This window comes from Crocuta crocuta, unplaced genomic scaffold (assembly GCF_008692635.1).
Source record: "Crocuta crocuta isolate KB4526 unplaced genomic scaffold, BGI_CrCroc_1.0 scaffold130, whole genome shotgun sequence".
Classification (NCBI taxonomy): Eukaryota; Metazoa; Chordata; class Mammalia; order Carnivora; family Hyaenidae; genus Crocuta; species Crocuta crocuta.
In genome coordinates, this window is record NW_027527920.1 from 3,071,464 (window position 1) to 3,094,397 (window position 22,934).

Genomic DNA, 22,934 nt, shown 5'->3' on the forward strand with positions numbered 1-22,934 from the left:
TCCCTTCCGCATTAGAAATTATGCAGCATGCCACCATCTCCAGCTCCCAGCACAGAGATTTCAGACATGCGGAAACTAATGCCCCTCACATCCAAAACATTATGAAAAGTGAGTAAGGAAACAATGAATGTCTCAGTAGGAAAAGCAGGGGCCAGGAAAAATAGAAATAGCTGAAACAGTCACAGAAAATACAACAGCCAAAAGTCACACAAAAACGCTCAAGTTCACTCATAACCAAAGAACTACACGTGAAAACAAAAACAACCACCATGACATTATCAGCCTAACAGTAAAGATCAGAAATTTTGGAGACCCTTAAATCCCTAAGCCCCTCATGGAAGGTACAGGGAAATCCACTGGGGAGGGGGGAAGCTGCAGATAGAAAGACACAACGTTTTGGACAGCAATTTGGCCACATTCACCCAGGTTTTACATGCACGTACCTCCTGATCTAGCGATTCAGTTTCTAGGACATTATTGTGCAAATATTCTCATTCTTTTGCATAAAGCCGTAGGCACAACCATGGCTAGTAAAGCATTATTTGAAATAGCCAAAGAATGAAGTGGATTTAAACGTCCACTAGGGCACTGGTTAAAACACATTGTGCTACAACCATGATTGGATGATGCGTTACTTTTTTTTATGATAATTTTTTAAAATGTTTTATTTTTGAGAGAGAGACAGCGCGAGCAGGGGAGGGTCAGAGAGAGAGGGAGACACAGAATCCAAAGCAGGCTCCAGGCTCTGAGCTGGCTGTCAGCACAGAGCCTGACGCAGGGCTTGCACCCACGAACTGTGAGATCATGTCCTGAGCTGAAGCTGGATGCTTAACCAACTGAGCCACCCAGGTGCCACTACTGTTTTGTTTTGTTTTGTTTTGTTTTTTAAAGAATGGAACAACAAAAAAAAGGAGCAAATATATGTTGTGACATATGACTGATCTGTTGTTTGATGAGAGGAAAAAGCCTAGCAGAAGTCAGTCTGTATACACAGACCTGCACAGGTGTGGGAGAACACGTCTGGAGGCTAAATTTGCTTTCTGCCCTTTGCGTCTGTCCCTCCTCCTCTCCCAGCCCAAGTGGCCAAGCCCTTAGGTTTTCTGGCCTCAGAGTTTTGCAGGAGAGAAAGTAAAAGCTGCTGAAAGTCAACAGCTCTTCCTTCCTACAATGAAAGCCTGAGTTCTTAGTAAGAAGAAGGAGGCCCAGGTACCCATCCAGCCGAAGGGAAGGAGGAAAAGAAAGGAGGGAAAAGTAGAGAGCATTTTTTGACAGACACAGGGAGAGGCAGAACTATTTCCCAGGCTAGGAGAGGCCAGAGTCAGGGCGCTGGGGTTTCCTGAGCACCACAGACCTTACTCATGGTGATCTTTACTCATATTGCGGGTGTGTGGGGGGCCCCGGTATTGACTGAGATTGAATTTTCTACAAGTGTCAAAGAAGTTTGAAGTTGAGGCAAGATCTCAGTTAGACTTCTGGAAAAGACCAGTCCCCTGTACACTTAGATTACAGACAAAGGTTCCAAGTGGCTGTAAGCATGCTTCTATGCGCACAGGAAAGGGCGGTGTGGAGTCCTACCAAACTGTAAAGAGATATTCCCCCTTGGAATGGAATGGGAAGGATGAGGTTGGGGCATATTGCCTTCTTTTTTTGTTTTAAATAGACCTTATTCTTTTTTTTAGAGCAGTTGTAGGGTCACAGCAAAATTAAGTGGAAAGTAGAGTTTCCATATCCTCCCTTGCCCCCCTCCCAAAAAGCCTCCCCCATCAACATCTCTTACCAGCACGATACAGCTGTTACCATCCATGAACCTGCTTCGACACACCATCATCACCCAAAGCCCATGGTTTACATCAGGGCTCATTCTGGTGCTGTACATTCTATTGGTTTCGACAAATGTGTAGTGCTACGTATCCAGCACTATGGTATCATTGAGAATAGTGTCACTGCCCTTAAAACCCTCTGTCCGCCTACTCATCCCTCCCTCCCCCGTAGCCCCTGGCAACCTGTTTAATGTCCCCATAGTTTTGCCTTTTCCAGAATGTCATCTAGTTGGAATCATGCAGCGTGGAGACTTTTCAGATCGGCCTCTTTCACTTGAATAAGGTACATTGACCTTCCTTCCATGTCTTTTCATGGCTTGACAGCTCATTTCTTTTTGTGCTGAATGATATTCCACTGTCTGGTCAGACAGCCTAACGAAGGATATCTTGTTTGCTTCCAAGTTTGGCTAATTACGGAGTACTTGCATCTAACTTTATATATTTCTATTTTGATTGAATATTGTTCAAGATATACTAGTTAGATACAAACTAAGGAGGCAAATTCCAAAGTTACCGCAGAATCCAGTTAAAAGTTAGGGCTTCTNCCTCCTCCCCACCTTCACCAGTATTTCTTATTTAGTTGGCTGCTTATCATACTTCCTGGCTTAAAATACTATATGCAATTTAAGTCCACATATAAGTGAGACTAAAATGCTATGGGACAAAAAATGTTTGAAAATTGTTTGCAGACCTCACCTTGCACTGGTCACTGTGCCGGGATGGATACCTGATATTCAATCTCCTCTTCCACGGCCTGTCCCCTCCAAAAAATCCTTGGCGTGTAGGGTTCTTCCCTCACTACTTTGTAGACTGGGGATGTGCTCAGAGAGTTCCTGACTTATCTGAAGCAAGCCAGCAGAAAGCAGCAGAGCCGAATTTGAGTTCATGGAGGGTGAAGCCCGAGCTCCCGGAGGGTAAAGCCTAGTCCAGAACGCCCCTCCTCATCAACTTCTTACAACTGACTTTTTCTGGGCCTGTCTGTCCCCTGTCATCAATCCCATGCTACACATCAGCTGAGACTCATCAAGCTTTTCAATCATCATCCACTTATATGATTTCAAGTTGTCTGTCCAATTGCCCTATCGATCAGCATCGGGCCTCAGCAACCTCAATACTCTGCCATCTGCACTTGGCTTCTCAGACTATGTATCGTTCCTGCAAGTGGCTTCCACCTTGGTCAGGCTGAGTGTGCTGATTTGCTGTTCGAGCAATACTGGCATCCCCACAGGCCGGGCGCACACCCGTTGTCTCCATGCAGCCAGATGGCTCCTGTCCCCTCACTTCCCAGGACAGGTGTCACACCAGGTAACCCAGAAAGTATGACAGGCACAGGGGCTAGTCACACAGGCTGGCCTGAGGTCACTGTGGGCCCGGGGCGAATAAGTCAATCTCTCTAAGCTTCCATTTCCTTACTTTTAAAATGAGGCTAATAATAGCACCTTCCTCTGAGCACTATTGTAATAATTGGATGAGTTAATTAATCTATGTGAAGGGCTCAGCAGTATCTGACACAGAGGAACGACTCGGTGTGTGAGTGATGATATGATTAATACTTATGCAGAACTTCCTCTTCAAAAGACGGAAGAGACAGTCTCCGTTTGGGTGGTGGGCTCCCTTATCATTTGGTAAAGAGATGTCTGCCTGCCGTGTCTATCAGCAGAGCCCACAGGAAAGAGGCAGGTACCTAGGCGCGAACTCGTTATTCTTTTCTTGTAAGTCAAAGCAGTGTCAACCGAAGCAAAGGGGACCAAGAGAAAAGGCAGGAAATAGACAGAATGATGGCCCTCAGAAGATGTTGGCATCCTCACCCCTGGAACTTGTGAATATATGGTATATATATGGTAAAAGGGACTTTGCAGGTGTGACTAAGTTAAGGATTTGGGGATGGAGACTTGTCTTGGATTGTCTGGATGGGCCCAGTGGCATCATCAACATGCTCACAAGAAGGAGGCAGGAGGCGAGTCAGAGACAGAGATGTGATGACGGAAGAAGGGGGTCAGAGCCTGAGATCTGAAGGTGCTACTCAGCTGGCTTTGAAGGTGCAGGAAGAGGCCAAGGAGCAAGGAGGGCAAGAGGCCTCTTGAGGTGGAGAGGGCAGGGCGACAGTCTCCTAGGGCCTCCGAGGGGAGCATGGCCCACCGACACCTTGATTCCAGCCCAGCAAGACCCATTTCGGACCTCTGACCTCCCAAACTGTATGACAGCAAATGTGTGTTGTTTTAAGCCACTGAGTGTGCGGTGATTTGTTACGGCAGCCGTAGGAAACTAATATCAGGGCTTTCAAAATGTCGAACTAGAACGATAGATCCAGGAAGTTCACCTCATTTCTGAATCAAGTGAATGAGACACACTCATCAGCAAGGGCTCAGACAAACAGTAAAGCATCCTCTGATACCAAGCGCGTGTCCAGGGGTTTTCCCTGTGTTAACTGAGACACACAGGGGAGATGCACAGGAAGAGACAGGGGGGTGGGAGGTGCTTTAAGAGGACAGAGCAGGCATGCTTGGCAGCAACACGAGAGGTTTTACCTGGTCTCCTGTGAGGAGGCACCTGGGGGCTGATGGCGTTGGTCCCCATGATGACGTACTCATAGTGGACTCCTGGGTTAGGCTGCTGGTGTATCATCTGCCAACACAAAGGTCAATGTCACTGCACCATCACACACTCCTTTCCTGCTGGCCGAGTTTCTGTGGTATAAATGGCACTGTCTTTAAATGAGTGGGTTGATTCAGATCTAATCATATGGTTGAACCTGTGGCAGATGAAATGAAAGCTCTTTCCAGATCATTTTTTGTTATTTGCTTTTGAAGAATAAAGAACTTGGAAGAGAACTAGGGGGAAGGTTTTGTACATTCCAAATAGGAAGATGGGAACGGTGGTAGCAGAACACTTCTGTTGGCTCTCAACCATCTTATACCATAGTTTAGATCGCGCTCAGTGCTCTCAAAATGGCCCAAACAGCCCTGTTTAGGCCACAGGGGAACACATTTGAACACTAGATGGCGAGAGAGAGTCACGCAAGGAAGAATCAGCCCTTTGCGCAGAGCCAGTCTGGGATCTCTGAGGTCCCTTCAAAGAACTCTACTTGGCCGTGAGGCAGGCTCAGGAAAGGTCTGCCCCACCCTCTCCCTCGTTCACTCTCTGGATCTCATCCCCTCTCATCCATGGAAAGCTCCAGACCCGCAAAGAGATGGGGGTCAGGAAAACAGGTGCAAGGGAAGTAAGTCTCCCTGGTTCCTATTCTCTCAGGAACCAATGACAAAAGCAGGATATCAAGCAGGAAGCTGCAGAAGTCAGGAATTAAACATCGTCTGGGACAAAGACCACAAAGTCAATCAGCATGGCTTTGCAGGAAAAGTCCCTCCCTATTGGCTTTGGAACACAAAGTCCTTTGGGCTTCCTGGTGAGAGGCAGGGTGCTGGGCTAAATGGAGCAGCAGAATGGGAATCCTCGGTATAAGTATGAGTCAGGCAAGGAGACATTGTCCCATTCCGTGATTTCTGTCCCTCCTGCTTTATAAAGGGGCTCTCCTGTTGGCCAGTTGCATACCCTAGAGCAAGTCCCACGGTCTCACAGTTTTGGATTTCTTCATCTGGAGCAGGAGGTTAGAATCACAGCTCTCTCGGAATCTTTAAGCCACAAGCGTCTCCAGGTCACTCCTGCATGGTGGGACCTCTTTTGTTCATGAGAGTGTCCCCTCTGCCCGCCATCATCCCTTACCTGCTCCCTGCATGTGAAATGGGGCCTCCATTCTACAATCACCCGCGGGGAGGCAGACATGAGAACCACTGAGCTCCCTACACTCAGGAACCATGGTGGTGAGCACAGAATCCCAAGGGGGGAAGTGGTGTGACCTCTGTTTCCCACCATCTACTCCGAATTCTCTCGTTTTCTCTTTCCACATGATCTAACAGTGGGTCTGAGGCTGGAAACCCTCCCTGCCTCCCCCATGCCTCTTCTGCATGAGCATTCTGCCAGTGCAAACCCTGTCCCGTTAATGAAATTATTGTTGGCCACCAAATGCCAGACCACCCACAGTGGGCCTTTAACAACCTGAGTTTTTACCCCTGATGCCATTGAAAACTTACCCAGAGTCCAACAACCAACTGGACAGTCTTAAAGAAAAATATTCAAAATTAACTATAACAAGGCTTCTTTTATAGTTTTTAGTCTATGAGCCACGAGGCCCAACAGGAATGAACATGTAACTATATAGCTGGAGAGTGAATATTTATAAAATCCTAAAACCGCAAATACCATGCAGATTAGGATGGCTTTGGAGATAGGAAGAGACTACAGGTCTGTGGCTGAGCTCGTCTTTACCAAAACCTGATTGGAATTTTATTTCTTGTCACCTTTTTTATTTCCTGATCATTTTAGGAAGACTGGATTTTAGTAGTTTCTTTTAAAAATAAGGACCGTTTTACACTCTTGGGCAATGTAATAATTTAGTTTCCTGAAGAATAAATCCCAGATTGTGTCTTCTGCAAGGCAAGGAACTTGTAGTAAACGTCTGTATTGTTCCTCCAAGCTTTACTGTACATCGTCTGGAGTACTCTGGGGTTCTCGTTCCTTCCTTTGCTTTCACAGAATTTGGAGAGGGCTGGGGACTTGAGCGGTCCCGTCTTGCCTTGGGCATTTGCTTTCTTTTGCCATAAAAAGAAAACATGCCAAATTAGCATTAGGAGAAAAGTGCTGGGAGCGGAGCCAGTGCTCATGAAATAAAGGGTATGTTTTGCCTCTGATTTGGTTCAGCAAGTAAAAATGGTTTTAGGGGGTCAGTAAACTCTGAGGGTAATAAGCATCTGGCAGAGTTTAAGGTTTCTGCGAACTAGGTACATACGGGGGTGAATGGTGGAGGTGAACGCCAAGCATTTAGGCACCTCAGAGGCTCAGCTCAAATGGTTTTATTGAGCACGGGCAACAAGCTGTTGCTTATTTGTGCTCAGTGTGGGACTTAGAAGGAGCGAGATGCAAAATCCAAACAGTCCAGAAACATCGAGACTCACATAGACATCCAAGATCTCATTAGTGGGGCCTTCAGCCAGAAAGGATTCTCCAGCGGTGCTCGAAATCTCATTTGGACGCTTGTAGGTGAACATGGTCCCTCCGCCTTCGTACTTTCCCGGCCGGTCAATTGCCCAGTTCCCGTTGATGATGGAGCGGCCAGAACGACTTCGCAAAGCTGTGGAGAGAAGACAATTCCTTGGGTAAGGGCAAGGCACACACAAGAAAGTGAGGTGACCCCTCAAGTGTTCCATCAGGATCCACTATGTGCCAGGAACTGATTCAGGCCCCGGGGGCGGTGAGGCATCCCGATCACATCCCTTTGGGTTTCTTCAACTTCTCGGTTCACTTTTTCAACCCATTCAATGCCTTCCATCCCTTGAACTTAGGAGAGAAGGGAGGGGCAAGAGTGGTCAGGAGAGAAGAGTGTGGAAATAAGAGAGGAGGCGTGGAAAGTCAGAGGAAGAAGAGAAAAGGAGGGGAGGGGAAACCGTAGTATATCCCATTATCTAGGTGAGAGGTTGCACGCTGGCAGCCCGCGAGCTGATTTTGGCCCACAGATAGGCTTAGTCTGGCTGTCATAGTGTTTTGTTTTTAAATAATTGAACCCAAATTCAATTTGGGTTCTGTAGCTTCTAGCTTCTTTTGTAAAACAAGAAGACATGTTACCATTGGGTCTACCATCCTCCATGGCAGGAACTAGCTGGAGCTGAGAAGGACCATCCCGTTAGATGGGGTTTTTGTGCTCTGCTCTGACCTATTCCCCCCAATCCCTAACACTCCCCCATACTGAGGCTGAGTCTCAGTTTACTGTCTATTATTTACAACGATGGATTATTTATTCCATTTATGATCATGCCTGCATTGTTGTTTGTCTTACAGAAATAGAAACTCGCTTATAATTCTTTCTACTTGTGTGTCTACTAAAACTGACAAAACTAACAATAGGTCAAGAGGATCACAAGATTTTCTCCTTGCTGCTCACCTTCATTCATTTGTATGACCTTCCTGACTTCTGTGGGCTTTTGAGGCTTGGGGCCACGCTAGATGCTCCCACATACCCGGTCAAAATTAATCCTCGCGACACAGCTAAGCAGGCACATGTCCCCATCCCTCAGAGCGTTGATTAGGGATGGGAGGGAACTTGCTCAAGTTGGTGAAGACGAGAAGGTACAAAACTGTGTCCGTGCTCAGGAGGGAGGTAACAAAGAAGAGCGGCAAGGAACAAGGTGCTCAGGTTAATGAGAGGAGAAAGGACAGCATGTGAGAACTGACTTTCTTCCCTTAGGGCATCTGGCACCTTGAAACTCACAAGCCAATGGTGGGTTGGGTTGAAAGGAGATCTTGTGGTAAGTGTCTTATACACAGTGGGCTTGTGACAGTCCCTGGGTCTAGGCGACCTCACTTTCACAGAGTTACTAAATTTAATTTTGTACAATGTACTATGGAAAAATTTATATATAAACAAAAGCAGTGAGAACAGTATAATAAAACTCCATATACCCATCGCCCAGTTTCAATAATCATCAACTTTTGGCTTATCCTGTTTCCCTCTGCAAATCCTGGACCCCCTTTATCCTTACAATTTTCAGGAGGTGTCTCGAAAATATAAGGACTCTTTGTTTCTTAAACACATTTTCGGCAGCGTTTCTACAATGAGTGTCTGGGGGCCGGCAGAGTCAGAGCTGTTCCAAGGGGTGGAAGAGCCTCCTGTTTAGAGGTGGGCATCCCCCCCACCCCCCACTGCCAGACTCCATCCCTGGTTGTCTGGTTGCCATGGCTACAGGGAGACCACAGCTGTGGAACACCAAGTACCGAATTATAAAATCAATTCAGCTTACTGAGTGCAAAGAAGGTTAAGAGTAGAGACTAAGGAAGAATAGGTTCAGAGCTGTTTTCTCTCAAAAATGGCACTTAAGAGTGGTCCATATGGTCTCTCCATTTCCTCACTTCCCATTCATTTATCAGCATCTCCAACCTGACTCCTGCCCCCACTATGCCATTGAAACAATTCAAATTAATGTCGTCAGGACCTCCCTGTTGCTAAATCCCATGGGCGTGCTCCAGGTCTGCCCTTGCTAGATGCCGGGGCAGCATTCAGCCGTACGGGCCCCTCCATCCTATCAGAAACATTCTTGCTCTGGGTTCTGAGACACCGTACTCAGCCTGCTGTTGTCCAGCTCTTGGGCTGCTTATCTGTTCTTTTATTTCTGTGTCATCTTTCTCTACTCGGCTACTGAATATTAGCGTTCCTTGAGGATGAAGAGTAGACCTGATTTGGGTGCCGTACTTTCATGGGCAAGTTCATCTATGCCATAGCTTTATTTACTGTATTCCACTGGCTTCCAAATTTCTGCTTTCAATCCAGACTTCTCCTCTGGTCCCAGACTTCTTTATCTAACTGCCTACTTGACAGCTGCCCTCAGATGTCTGAACTTACCCTTGACCTCTTTCAACATTTCCTCTTCATTAGAAATGGAGGAATTTTCCTGGACACCTTTCCCTTCCTCCTCCCCTACATCCAGTCCATCATCAAATTTTATTTGACCTCCTCCATATTTCTTTTTTTATGTTTTACTTGTTTCTGAGAGAGAGAGAGAGAGAGAGAGAGAGACAGCATGAGCAGGGGAGGGTCAGAGAGAGGGAGACACAGAATCTGAAACAGGCTCCAGGCTCTGAGCTAGCTGTCAGCACAGAGCCCGATGCGGGGCTCAAACCCACGAACTGTGAGATCATGACCTGAGCCAAAGTCGGACGCCCAACCCTGAGCCTCCCAGGTGCCCCACCTCCTCCATATTTCTTGAACCCGTCTACTTCTCTCCATGTCCACTGTCATAATCCAGGGCAAGACTACCACCAGATCTCATCCAGACTAACTCAAAACCTTCTAATTGGTCTACCTATTTCCTTGCTTCTCAGCCAGAGTAATCTCTTCAGAATGCAGATCGGACCATCAATTATGGGTCAACATCCCTCAATGGCTTTCTATATCTGTAAGAGAAGAAGCCCTTGATCCTTAATGGGTGATGTGGTCCACGGTGTTGTGGTCTAGCCTCATCGTGCACCACTTTTATTCTGCTCTCTGTGCTCTGCTCCCCAGCCTTCTTTTAGCTCACCTAGGACCTCATGTTCCCTCCACAATCTGTTCCTTCTTCCAGAAGTGTTTCTCCGAACCCTGAATCTGATCTGTTCTTTAGATGTCCATTCTCAGGACAGTCTTCCCCAACTCCCAGTTCAGGCTCGAAGAGATGTCAAAGCCTCTCATCCAAGGCACTTAACTCAAGTCTGTGTATACATCCATTCAGAGCAGTGTTTGTCTCGCAGAACACTGCCAGCTCCAAAGCATGCTTCCTCACTGTTACAGGTCCAGTGATCAGCGGAGAGCTTACCACACAGTAGGGATTCATATTTGCTGAAGGCACGACTACATAGCAGAGAAAGGTACCAGTTCAAAAGAAAGGTAGGCAAAGAATGATCAACAGGCAATTTAAAGAAAACCAAGTCCAAATATTCCATAAGCAAATGAAAAGCTACTCTGCCTTACTTATAATTTAAGAAATGCAAATCAAAACCACAATGGGATATTCTTGACCCATCACCTCGGCAAATGTTTTAAAATATTTAATATTGCCAGAATTGGTAGGTGTGTGAGTAAGCAAGCATTCATAACCTTGTTGGTGGAAATGTAAACCTATTCAACCATACTAAAGGGCAGTTTGGTTACATTGCTAAAACTTTAAGTGCCTATACACTTGACCCAAGAATGGTACTTGTAAGAAACTACTTTGAGGGCTATACTTTTATAAGGACACAAAAGTGTCTGTAACAAGGGTATTCTCTGCAGATTTTTTTAAATAGAGAAAGCCCCCAAACAACCTAAGTACCTCAATCCTCAGTAGAAGATTGTTTACATAATTTGTCATACTGAATATCTACACAGTGGGATGCCATGTGGCCCTACAAACAACAAGATATGAGAATAACTCCGTGATAAATTTTTATTTAAAAATTTTTAATGTTCACTTTATTTTTGAGAGACAGAGAGGCAGTGCACAAGTGAGGGAGGGGCAGAGAGAGAGAGGGAGACACAATCTGAAGCAGGCTCCAGGCTCTGAGCTGTCAGCAAAGAGCTTGACGCGGGGCTCGAGCTCATGAACTGTGAGATCATGACCTGAGCCGAAGTCAGACACTTAACCAACTGAGCCACCCAGGAGCCTCAAATTTTTAAATGAAACAAAAATGCAGAACAGTATGTTTGGTATGATCTCATTTGTATATACTTTTAAATAAAAGCATTTACATAAAACATGTATGCACACTCATAAAGCTTTTCAGAGAAAGTCATAAAACTGTTAACATTTGGGGACAGAACAAGGGTTTATGCGGGGATGGGAGACATTAATTTCCCATTTTATATCATTTTATTGCCATTTAGAATTTGTTTCACCGTATGTATATATTACCTCCTTTAAAGCTTCAACATTTTTAAGTGAATTTAAAGGACATGGTACAAGCAGAGATACTCCCGAAGGAAATACATATTTTTCCCTTTTTTAGTGGTTCTTCTTAAAATCTCATTCAAAGGATCCAAAGTTCAGAACTGAGGTAGGTTCTGGCTAAGGTTTTATTGCTCTTAATGGCAAGATCCTAGAAGAGGTTGTTATCTGGAGACAAAAAGTCCATAAAAACTCATTTGAAATACTGCATAGGAGGGAAATGTGAGGGCTTCCCAGTAAATAAAACATGGGGACCCCAAATCTTTTTACCATCTACTACTGTTACCCATGCCCTTGCTCTCCGGGTTTAGATGAATATTTCACCATATAATAGTGAAGCATAAAAAAACCCATGTGAGATTTTTAGCAGACACGGGCCTGATTCCATATGGCCACGGGTTAGCTTCTGAAACGGCTCCAGAGCTAGTCCCCACCTGGGCTTGCATATTGAAAGCAGCTGCACCTACAATTTACGTGCCTGTAAGCCGTTCTAGGGCTGTGTAATGGTGTCCAGAACTACCCCACAAAAAGGTGCAGGTGACTCATGGCTCTTGCTAGTGGGTGTGTTCACGGAAGGTCAAGCTTTGGCGAAGCTTGTCACAGCTATGTCAATATAAGGAAACCTCCACTCTCCTGTGACATATGGCTTTCATTCGTTTTAGCTGTCAACTCTGGGTCTCTACGTGTGGCCTAAACTATCCGCACCAACAATGCGCTTCTCCAAGATTCACACAGGAATCACTTATAGACCCAAGGCCTCCTTCTCAGGCACTTCATCCCACAATCTTAATGCCCTCTGTTGCCGACCGAACTCCAGTCCCCACATCCAAACAAGGTAGGTGGTCTCCTTACAGAGAACAGATCCCTGTGAGCTCATCATCTGTGTCTTCGTTTGGGAAATGAAAAGGGAGTTCCTCCTAACCAAATCCCAAGCTTCTTAATGTTTCAGTAATTCTAAGAAGCTATCTGGGAAGTGGCAGACCAGGCTCCAGGACGAGAGGGTTAGATGTCACCAGGTGTCACCATAATGCCAGCTCGAGGTCTGCAGCCTGCTATCGTCACCCCAGTCTAGGGGCTTCCACGGAAGCTCACACGGGGGCACAAACCCAAGGGAGTCTCAGAATATGTCTGCTAATCTGGATATCCCGAAAATGGAACACACCCACTCACTTCATACCGCCACCTTGGAGGGTAGTATGGAGGGGTCTGTCGGTTACATCCTGATTGGAGCATTCCTTCTATGATAAATTTGGCAACTAATCATAATAGTATTAGCAGTACTTTGTGTACTGTATCCTGATAGAGTTAGCGGTTTCTTTAATGTCTGCCACCAACAGAAATCACCTATGTATTCATAGGACATTACAAATGTTACCGGTATTTTAAAATATTTTTTTAAAAACCCATCGCTATCCTGAAATAACAGTATTTATTAGGCCCTCCACGAGATCTCCTATTTTCAAGAAGCACATGTTACTAAAAATTACTAAGAAGCAAATTTGTTTTCTAAAAATATTTTGATAATTATATTTCAATATATTTGGTTTCCCCTGTACTCGTCTGTATCTTATTTTATGGATTTAAAATCAGTAGCTGAGAGGGAACCTCAGAAGGGAGTTCATGACACAAAGAACTGAAGAACTTCTGGTCTAATGATTTATGGTTTTCAAAACAGAAAGGAATTCACATAATACAAAAGCCAGTCGCATGAGGCAAGCAGGACACATATTACCTTTATTATACAGAAGAGGAAAGAGGCTCAGAGAGATTAAGTAGCTTGCTCAAGGTCACAGATTATTAGTGGAGTTCAGGAATTGAACTTTGATACTCTGATTTCATAATCTTTCCATGACACCAGGAGTTCTCAAAGTGTGGTCCTTGGGCCAGCAGCACCCCCAGAAGCTGGTTAGAAGTGTGGGTTCGGGCCGGCTGAACCCCAGACTCTGGGGTGGGGTCCAGCATCTGGGTTTCACAAGCCCTCCAGGTGGTTGTGGTGCTTTTAAAGCTGGAAAACCACTCTTTTATTATATTTTGATTTTTACTCTAACCGTCTCTTGCTTTTGAGTCCTAATCGACAGGGAAAGCTTCTCGATCAAGGCAGGAATGGTTTCATGTCTCATACCTGGCTTTGCCTCGACAACAGGGCAGATACTGAGAGCAGGGAAGACAAAGAATTGTACAAATCCTAGGATGTACAATTCTCCCCATTCTTACATTAGGGGCACGGCATGTGTCTTACAACAGAAAAGCAGTCATTGCCGGGAAGATGATTAAGTTCTGATGTAGCTGTCATTTCCCGAGCACATGTGAGATTCGTTTGATTAATTCATTTCAGTTGAGTGAGTTTCCAGCAGCCCAATTGGTAGCTGTATCAATTTTTTAAAATTAGGATATAATTCATATAGCAATGTATTTAAATTATAAGTTTATATAGCCAGATGATTTCTTATATTTGTATTATATCCGTGTTACTACAACCCAAATCAAGATGTAGACCATTCCAGACCCCCAGAAGGCTCCCTCCTGCTCCCTCAAAGTCATTACTAACCTCACAAGCCTCCAGGGTTATTACTGCTCTGTCCTCTAGCACCGTAATTTTGCTTGTTTTTGTATTTCGAATAAATGGAACAATATTCTTTTGTGCTGGACATCTTTTACTTAACTTCATACCCATAAAATTTGTCCAAGTTGTTTCATTTATCAGTAGTTCATTTTCTCCATAGCAGCTTAGTATTATATGAATATGCCACAATTTATTTGCTTTTTCTGTTATGGACTGGTTTGGGGGTTGTTTCTAGTTTTTGGCTCTCGTCGGTAAAGCTGCTATAAACATTTGTGTATGTTTTTGCTGGATGTAAGTAAGTCCTCATTTCTGTTGGGAGATAGCCCCAGAAGTAGAATTGCTTGATCATGGGCACATATATGTTTAATTATAGTTGGCCCTGCCAAACATTTTCCCAAAGTGGTTGTGCCCTGCTGTTGGAAGCCAGAGAAAAGGAGACATAAATCTGGAATGGGGGAAGGCCAGACAGAACACTGTGGGGATGGATTTGACTTTGAGATGGTGTAAATTCATGATCATGAAATTATATATAGGCACGTGCATGTGTGTGTTTATATGTACATGTGTGTATGCACATTTTTATGTATGTGTAGGCATCTGTACATGTACATGTATATACCTCTGGCTCTGTCTGCCAAGAAGGCTAAGAAGCAGAAACATGGGACACTTGGTGGTTCAGTTGGTTAAGTGTCTGACTCTTTACTTTGGCTCAGGTCATAATCTCACAGTTCGTGAGATTGAGCCTTGTGTTGGGCTCTGTGCTGACTGCGTGGAGCCTGCTTGGGATTCTCTCTCTCCCTCTCTCTTCACCCCTTCCCTGCTTGTGCCCTCTCAAAATAAATAAATAAACATGAAAAACTTAAAAAAAAAAAAGCAGCAGCAGAAACATGCTACTGGCAACAAGCGTAACTGGTATTACTTAATCTTGATGTCCACATCTAGTTTTCAAAAGCTTCAAGCTAACTTTTAGGAGCCAATAGCTAGAAACTTGATTATACAATGTGTATAATCAAACAAGAATTTGGGGGCAAAGCCCTGGTATTCTTTGATATGCTTTGAATTTCTACTGCCAGGTATAAATATGCTAAAGGTAGGCCGTGTGCACAGCTCACACAAAATCCTGCCACCCCGTCACTGTGATGCCCCACAAAACTGCCAAAGGCTAAAAGTGGTTCAGAATAAGTTTTAGGATTTGAATATGAAGAAAGCTCAGAGTCCAAATCCAATGGGGACAGAAGGAAGTAGCATCCAGGCAAACATGTATGTCATGGCTACTTTCTATTATTAAGTTTATTTCCCTGCCTTATTTACATACCGGCCTCTTTTGCTAGGAGGTGAGTGCTTTAAAAACAGATACTGTTGGGGCGCCTGGGTGGCTCAGTTGGTTGAGTGTCCGACTTTGGCTCAGGTCATGATCTCACAGTTTTTGAGTTGGAGCCCCGTGTCGGGCTCTGTGCTGACAGCTCGGAGCCTGGAGCCTGCTTCAGATTCTGTGTCTCCCTCTCCCTCTGCCCTTCTCCTGCCCACACTCTGTCTGTCTCTCAAAATAAACATTAAAAAAATTTTAAAACAGATACTGTGACATACACATTTTTGCACACTACTTGGCACTTCGTTGGCACTTAATAAATGCTTGTTGAATAGAAGTAAATTATGAGCTGCATTGTTCTGCTCTATCAGATTTTAACCTTGGAGTTGAGATAAGAGATTCTTGGAAACTCCTTAAAGTCTTATTTATATCTGAATATTTTTGTTTAAGAATTCCAATCTCAAAAATGTCCTCCACGCCTCCTGACCAAGATGGTAAATACGTGCAGTGATGCATAAAAATGCTGTAAAAAAAATAAGCACAAGTATTTCTTTTTAGGTGGCTCCAGGTCCAGTGTGACAAAGGATCCAAATTATGGCTTCTGTTAAATAACTATACACACGTATCACACAGTAATTTTTCAGTTCAGAGTTGCTTCGGCATTTTGGAAAGAACTGAGCCTGTGTGATTTTCTCAAACATGAAGTAACACCGTTGGGCTGAAAATCAGAGCGTGAGAGAAAGAAGGCTGGCTCTCTCTTTGGCATCCTATGATCACAGGTTGAATAAAAGGAGATGCCAAGTCTGTGTTCTTATTTCATTGCTAAATTAGAGTAGGTACGGCTAATTCTCATTCTTTAAAATATTAACATTTGATTTCTTTTGACTCCAGATTTCCTTTGAATACTTACGAACTATAAAGAAACTTTGTGTGTTTTTAAGCCCCAAATAATGTTGTATGAAATAGATCCATGGTTTAAGTAAGAAAATAAACTGGGACAAACACCGAGAGCAGGGGCTGTAAAGATAAGACAGCCCACAATTTTGGGAGCTCAGGCTGTGCTCCCAAATACATGTGAGCAGAGAGGCCGTCACAATTTCCTTGAGAGCACAGAGGCTTTAGGAGAGGAGGTGCACAGGAGCAGGAATTGGCAGGGTGAGGAGTTCACCAGTCAGAGAAGGGNATCTGGGGACAGAGAGAGGCATGGACAAAGGCAGGGGCAGGAATGGGCTTGACCTTGGAGGGATGGGGGACAGCGTGGGGGGCTACATCAGGGCCATCCTGGAGAGCTCGGGGGCTGGAGTGGAGTGGGGGTGTGCAAGGAGTGCCCTTGGATATGAGGTGGGGAAAGGAGGCTTTGGGCAGTCGGTGGGGCTAGGTTGTGGGCACTGGGGAGCCATGGAAGGATTTAGTGACATCCTGGGTTAGTGACAGCTGCAATCTGGCATCGGAGAGAACACTGGCTGCTGAGTAAGGAATCCCGAAGTTCATTCACACCACAGTTCCTGAGTACCTACCATGCCTCTTACTACCCCCAGGGGGCAGCAGGTCCGCCCCTGCAGCCTGCCCGGGGGTCTCTGGGTCACCTGCCCCTTCTCTGCTCCACTGTCTACTTCCAGAAGCAGGGAAGCACCATGTTTCGGACCTGAACTGAATCAGAGGTGCCTGGGTGGCTCAGTCGGTTAAACGTCCGACTTTGGCTCAGGTCATGATCTTACGGTTCATGGGTTCAAGCCCTGTGTCAAGCTCTTTGCTGACCTCTCAGACCCTGGAGCCTGCTAAGGATTCTGTGTCTCATTCTCTCTCTGCCCCTCCCCCGCTTGTGTTCTGCCTCTCTCTGTCTCTCTCTCAAAAAAAAAAAAAAAAAGGAAACAAACAAATCCTGAATTCCAGGAACAGTCAGTTCATCAACGGATAAACCTAGTGTCTTTGTCATCCTAAATGAGCCTGCTTCCTAACCCCTCCACTGAACACATTATTCTCCCATCACTCAGATTCAATTTAGCAACCATCTTCTGCTCTTTCGTATCTGTCTTCCTGCTAGCCGGCTGCTCATCAGCAATCAGTGGCAGCTTTGCTGCCACTTTTGACCCCTCCTTCCCTCTCCTGCTCAGTGGTCTCCTGTCTCCATTCTCTGTTTGTCTCCTAGCTGGACCGCAGCAGAACGTCATGGACCTCCCTGCACACTACTCTATTTTTTTTAAATGTTTATTTATTTTTGAAAGACAGAGAGACACAGAGCAGGAGTGGGGGAGGGGCAGAGAGAGAGAGGGAGACACAGAATCTGAAACAGGCTCCAGGCTCTGAGCTGTCAGCACAGAGCCTGACGCAGAGTTCGAACCCACAAACTGCGAGATCATGACCTGAGCCAAAGTCAGAAGTTTAGCCGACTGAGCCACTGAAGCGCCCCTCCCTGCATGCTACTCTAGAGGAACCTCTGTAGAGCACCTTTCCTCCAGTCTCCCCACTGTCTTTAAATTTCCAAGCTAAAGGATAAAGCCCACCCTCCCCTGATTCACAGTCAAGGCCTTGTATGATTCGCCCTTATCTTCAACCACTTTACATAGTCCCTTGTCCACATTTGACCAAATGTGGGAAATGTCAGTAATTTTTGCATCTGCTTTAAAAAAATTTTTCAGTCGTGATTTCTCATAGGGCAGGAGCCCTGTCTTATTTCTACCTGACTAAAAGACCCTCTGATGTTGTCAAGTACTGCTAGCGGCCCCTGCTCATCCTGAGGGTCCTATTCGAGCGTTGCTTATTTCCTCTTTCCAACCTCTTAACCCTACTCTTGGTGTCTATGCCCTGTTTTCTGAGACTTAATCCATGGCTGTCTTGATTGTTTTACTATTTAAAACAAATTTTTAAGTTTATTTATCTATTTTGAGAGAGACAGAGTGAGTGGGGGTGGAGCAGAGAGAGAGGGAGAGAGAGAGAATCCCAAGCAGGCCTCACACTGTCAGCACAGAGCCTGATGGGGGCCTCGAACTCACAAACCGTGAGATCTTGACCTGAGCCGAAACCAAGAGTTGGACACTTAACCAACGGAGCCACCCAGGCACCCCTGTTTTACTATTCTAAATGCTGATTCTAAACTCTGCAAGACTTTTTTTTAACTTCAGGGGCAGAAGGTTGAATTAATCAGACTCTTCAGCTCCTAACACTTTTGTCTTGACTTATTTTATTTCCCTCTTCACTCCGGATTCCCAGTGCCATCGCCCTGCCTGCCCCAGCAAGCGTCTACACTAATGAGATATATCCGTGTATGCATAATTCATGAAAACGTTACTATGTTTCCAAGGACCCTTTGTTTTTAAAATCTACCTTTGTTTCTGTAATGACTGTCATTGTTTTCTAACTGCCGCATACTACTCCGTGGCATACACCAACGTCAGTTTACTTAGCCGATCTCTGAGTCCTGTGGGGACTGATTATTAAATTTCTTTTTATGATCCATAGTGTCAGCGGAGAGCTGGTATATAGAAAAAACTCATGAATATTTGTGGACAAAACGCCCAAGCCAAGAACGTCCATTTTTATTTATTTATTTTTATTTTATTATTTTTTTTAATGTTTTATTTATTTCTAGGAGAGAGAGAGAGAGAGAGACAGCGTGAGCAGGGGAGGGTCAGAGAGAGAGGGAGTCACAGACTGAAACAGGCTCCAGGCTCTGAGCTGGCAGTCAGCACAGAGCCCGACGAGGGGCTCGAACCCACGAACCGCGAGATCATGACCTAAGCGAAAGTCGGACGCTTAACCGACTGAGCCACCCAGGAGCCCCAAGAACGTCCATTTTTAAAAACAGCTCCCCTATCAACAGTAAGAAGAGAAGCATTTTATCAGGGCCCACAAAGGTAGGTAAAAGGCAGCAACAGGTTTGCGAGAATGCATCCTCCCCCTGGCACAGATGGGGGAAAGTGGAGCTGTCTAAAACATAACACGTCGGGGTGAGATTAGAGGTCAGTTTTGCCCCAAAAGTTCTCACTAAGGAGCATCTGTTGACCTCACGGAGTTGCATTAGGGTCCCACGTTAGGATTCCGTGTGGGTGATCAGAACCCATAACAAAAGAGCATCCGGCAAATAAAGTAAGAGGTGAAACTCTAAGAGGTGGAAGCTGCTTGGTCTGAGGGAGGAGAGCCACGGCAGTCAGGTGGGAAGGTGCTGTGGATGCAGGATGCTAGCCCACCCGCTGGCCTGGCACCAGCTGAACAGCAGCCCGCTAGGATTTACAGCACTGGTCACTAGATTGCAAGATACACCCCCCCGCCCCAAACCACAACAAAGAAACACAATGACAGCACGAACGCACGTGCGTGCACACCCTATAAAACAGAAGGTGCCCTACGAACAAAGAGAGGAATGTGATGATACGGGGAGGGTGTGCATGCTTCCCCTTTGCACAGCCACACAGACAAGGCAGTGTCTCCCCATAATTCAGGTCCACCCAGAACCTGTGAGTGTGATCTTATTTAGAAATAGTGTCTTTGCAGAATTAAAAATAGAAATATCATATGACCCAGTCACTCCACTACTGGGTGGAAAACAAAAGAAAACAAAAAACACTAATTTAAAAGATATGTGTATCCCCATGGTTATTGCAGCTTTATTTACAACAGCCCAGATAGAGTAGCAGCCCAAGCTTCCAGGGATAGATGAATGGATAAAGATGTGGTGTATATATGTATATATATATATACATACATACATACATACACACAGACAATGGAACATTACTCAGCTATAAAAAGGAATGAGATCTTGCCATTTGCAACTGCTGGATGGATCCCGACAGTAGTACACTATGTGAAATAAGTCAGACAGAGAAAGACAAATACCATATGATTTCACTTATATGTGGAATCTATTAAACAAGACAAATGAACAAAGGAAAAAAAAGAAACAAACAAAAAACCAGACTCTTAAACACAGAGAACAAACTGTTGGTTGCCAGAGGAGAGGTGGGTGGGGGGATGGGTGAAATAGATAGTGGGGATTAACTGGTATAAACTTCTCATTACCAAGATAAGTCAAGGAGATGAAAAGTACAGCATGGGAAATATAGTCAATAATACTGTAATAACTTTGTATGGTGACAGATGGTGACTACACTTTCGGTGAGCGCTGAGCAATGTATAGAAGTGTTGCATCATTATTTTGTACACCTGAAACTAATATACTAACACTGTATGTTAATTATATTTCAATAAAAAGTTGGTGACCCAAGATAGGAAGGTTGAGGCATGACTGACATCCAATAAAAGATTCAGGAATGTGAGGGAAATTCCCAACAACTGATCTGATGGCATTGTTGCCCAGGATTCCAGGATGACGGTACCAATCCATTACTGTGAACTGGTAATGGCAAAAGAAGTTAATCTAAAGAGCACAGGAGGTACTTAGGTATTAATTTAGTCTAAGGGTTTTATTGTACAGATACAAAGAAACCTAAACCTTGGTATGGTTTTTGAGTATGAGAACTCTGAGCAAAGATTGTATATCGGTTTTAATGTCTTGGAGAGCAAACGTACGGACAGACACTCCTGCTTAATTATTTTGACTGTTGACCAGGATTCATGTGTGCGATACTCCTCTAAGACTGAACCACTTATGTGTCTGGGGTTCTGAGGGTTACGTATCTGAAGATGACAGCTTGTCCGTCCGAGGTGAGCAGGAGCCCAAGGGAACATTTTCCCATGGTGATAATCTAAAACATTATCTTTCGATGAAACTAACATTTCGATGTAAGATCACATTTGGCAGATAAACACAAAATTTAAAAGAAATTTGGACTTGCAGGAGAGTAGCATTGGGCTCACTCCCTAGTTTTTAGGAAGTATTAACTTTCTTAGGTTGGTAGGGGTTTAAAGAGAAAGTCTAAGAGTTCCTGGTGAAGTGGATTGCTCTCTTGAGAATTTGAAAATAGCATTTACGTTCTCCGTTAGCATGCACACATTCATCTTTTGCTAGACTCCTCTACTTTATATTCTCTGGTGACTCTCTTAAAAAAAACCACTTCATTTAAAAAAGCATAAATGTCAAACACATTAAAAATAAACAAAGCAGTACAGTAAAAGCTCATGTACCCATCACCAAGCATCAAGGATTATCAACATACAGCCGTTCTTCATCTGTGTCTCTCTAATTGCTTCCTTATCTTTCTTACTTTTCAACATGTCTCTTGGGGTGGAGGGTGGGGTCATAGTTTTGTTCCTTCTTCCTGGAAGTATTCACTCAGATCAGACTCCAAGAACAGAGTCGGTTTTTTCTTTTTTTACTTCTCTGTTTTAGTTCCATTTCCAAACTGGGTTAAGGAATGCAGCAGAGAGCTCAGAATGGAATTAACCCCATTTGGTTAAGTATCATTGTGCTTGGGGTATTGAACACCAAGTGACGATAGAGTCCAGTTTGGGTGGTATAGGTTGTGTGTCATGGTTCCCAAAGCATGATCCTTGGACCAGCAGTACCAGCATCAGCTGGGAATTCCTTAGAAATGAAAACTCTCAGGCCCACCACATATCACCTGAATCTCTGCAAGCAAGATGTCCTGGTGATGCTATTGCACCCTCAAGTTGGAGGAGCACTGCTTTAGCGGTTAGGCTAACTTGACACATGAATGGCTGTAAGAATCAGGGATATGACATTCAGGCTACATTCTCTGAATACCTGTGTGTGTGAGTGAGTGTGTGAGTATGTGCATGTGTACACACACACTTGCATATAAGCATATTCTTATTTAAGATAGCCTAAAATTGTACTTCTACATGAAAAATGGGATACAAGCTTGGTATAAAGAATGTGATACAAACAGATGGAAATCCCTGGGCAAAATTTAAGCATCCTTGTTCTATATTTAATCTTACTAATTCTGCTTTCAGATTGTATTATAAGTTATGTGCAATAGACATAGGTGATCCCGTTAATTTTGACATGTGTTTTCACTTTCACTCCGTTCAAAATATTTTCTAAGTTCACATTAGACTTGTGGTGTTTCATTTCTTTTTTTAAAAATTTTTAAATGTTTATTTATTTTAGAGAGGGAGAGAGAGAGAGAGAGAGCGCGCGGGCACAAGTTGGGAAAGGGCAGAGACAAGGGAGACACAAAATCCGAAACAGGCTCCAGGTTCTGGCTGTCAGCACAGAGCCCCGTGCAGGGGTGGAACCCACAAACTGTGAGATTATGATCCGAGCAGAAGTCAGTTGCTAACTGACTGAGCCACCCAGGCACCCCTGTGGTGTTTCATTTCTATGTGTTGTTTACTTCTATTTGGGAAATTTCCAGATCTCTCTGTAACTAATTTCTAGTTAAATTCTATCATGGTCAAAAAAGCACATATTATATGATGACAATTATACTAAATTTGTTAAGGCTTTGTGGCTCAGAGTATGGTTTATCTAGGTGATTGTTCCATGTGTACTTGGAAAGAAGGTATGTTTCTGTTGCTGTTAGATGAAGTGTTATATAAATGCAATGAGGTCACGTTGTCTACTTATTCTATTAATTGAGAGGAATGCTAAAGTCTCCGAGTACAATTGTGGAATTGTCTGTTTCTCCTTTCAGTGCTATCAGTTTTTGCTTTATGTGTTTTGGGACTTTTGTTTAGGTGCATATGCATTTAATACTATTATGTTTTGTTGGCCATTTTCCCTTTCATTATTATGCACTTTCCCACTTTATCCCTGATAATTTTTCCCCGCATTTCAGTCTACTTTGTGTAATATTGATATTGCCACCTCTGCT

General features: G+C 44.3%; 1 protein-coding gene across 1 annotated transcript in view; it reads right to left on the minus strand.

Annotated features, from left to right (window-relative positions):
• Window positions 1-22,934, minus strand: part of THSD4 (thrombospondin type 1 domain containing 4) — a 183,609-nt gene that overhangs the window by 27,473 nt on the left and 133,202 nt on the right. Inside the window, exons 3-4 of the mRNA XM_077748557.1 lie at window positions 6,830-7,005; window positions 4,349-4,445 (exon numbers count right to left, since the gene is read on the minus strand). Coding sequence (XP_077604683.1) covers window positions 4,349-4,445; window positions 6,830-7,005 — 273 coding nt within the window. The remainder of the gene's footprint in view (window positions 1-4,348; window positions 4,446-6,829; window positions 7,006-22,934) is intronic.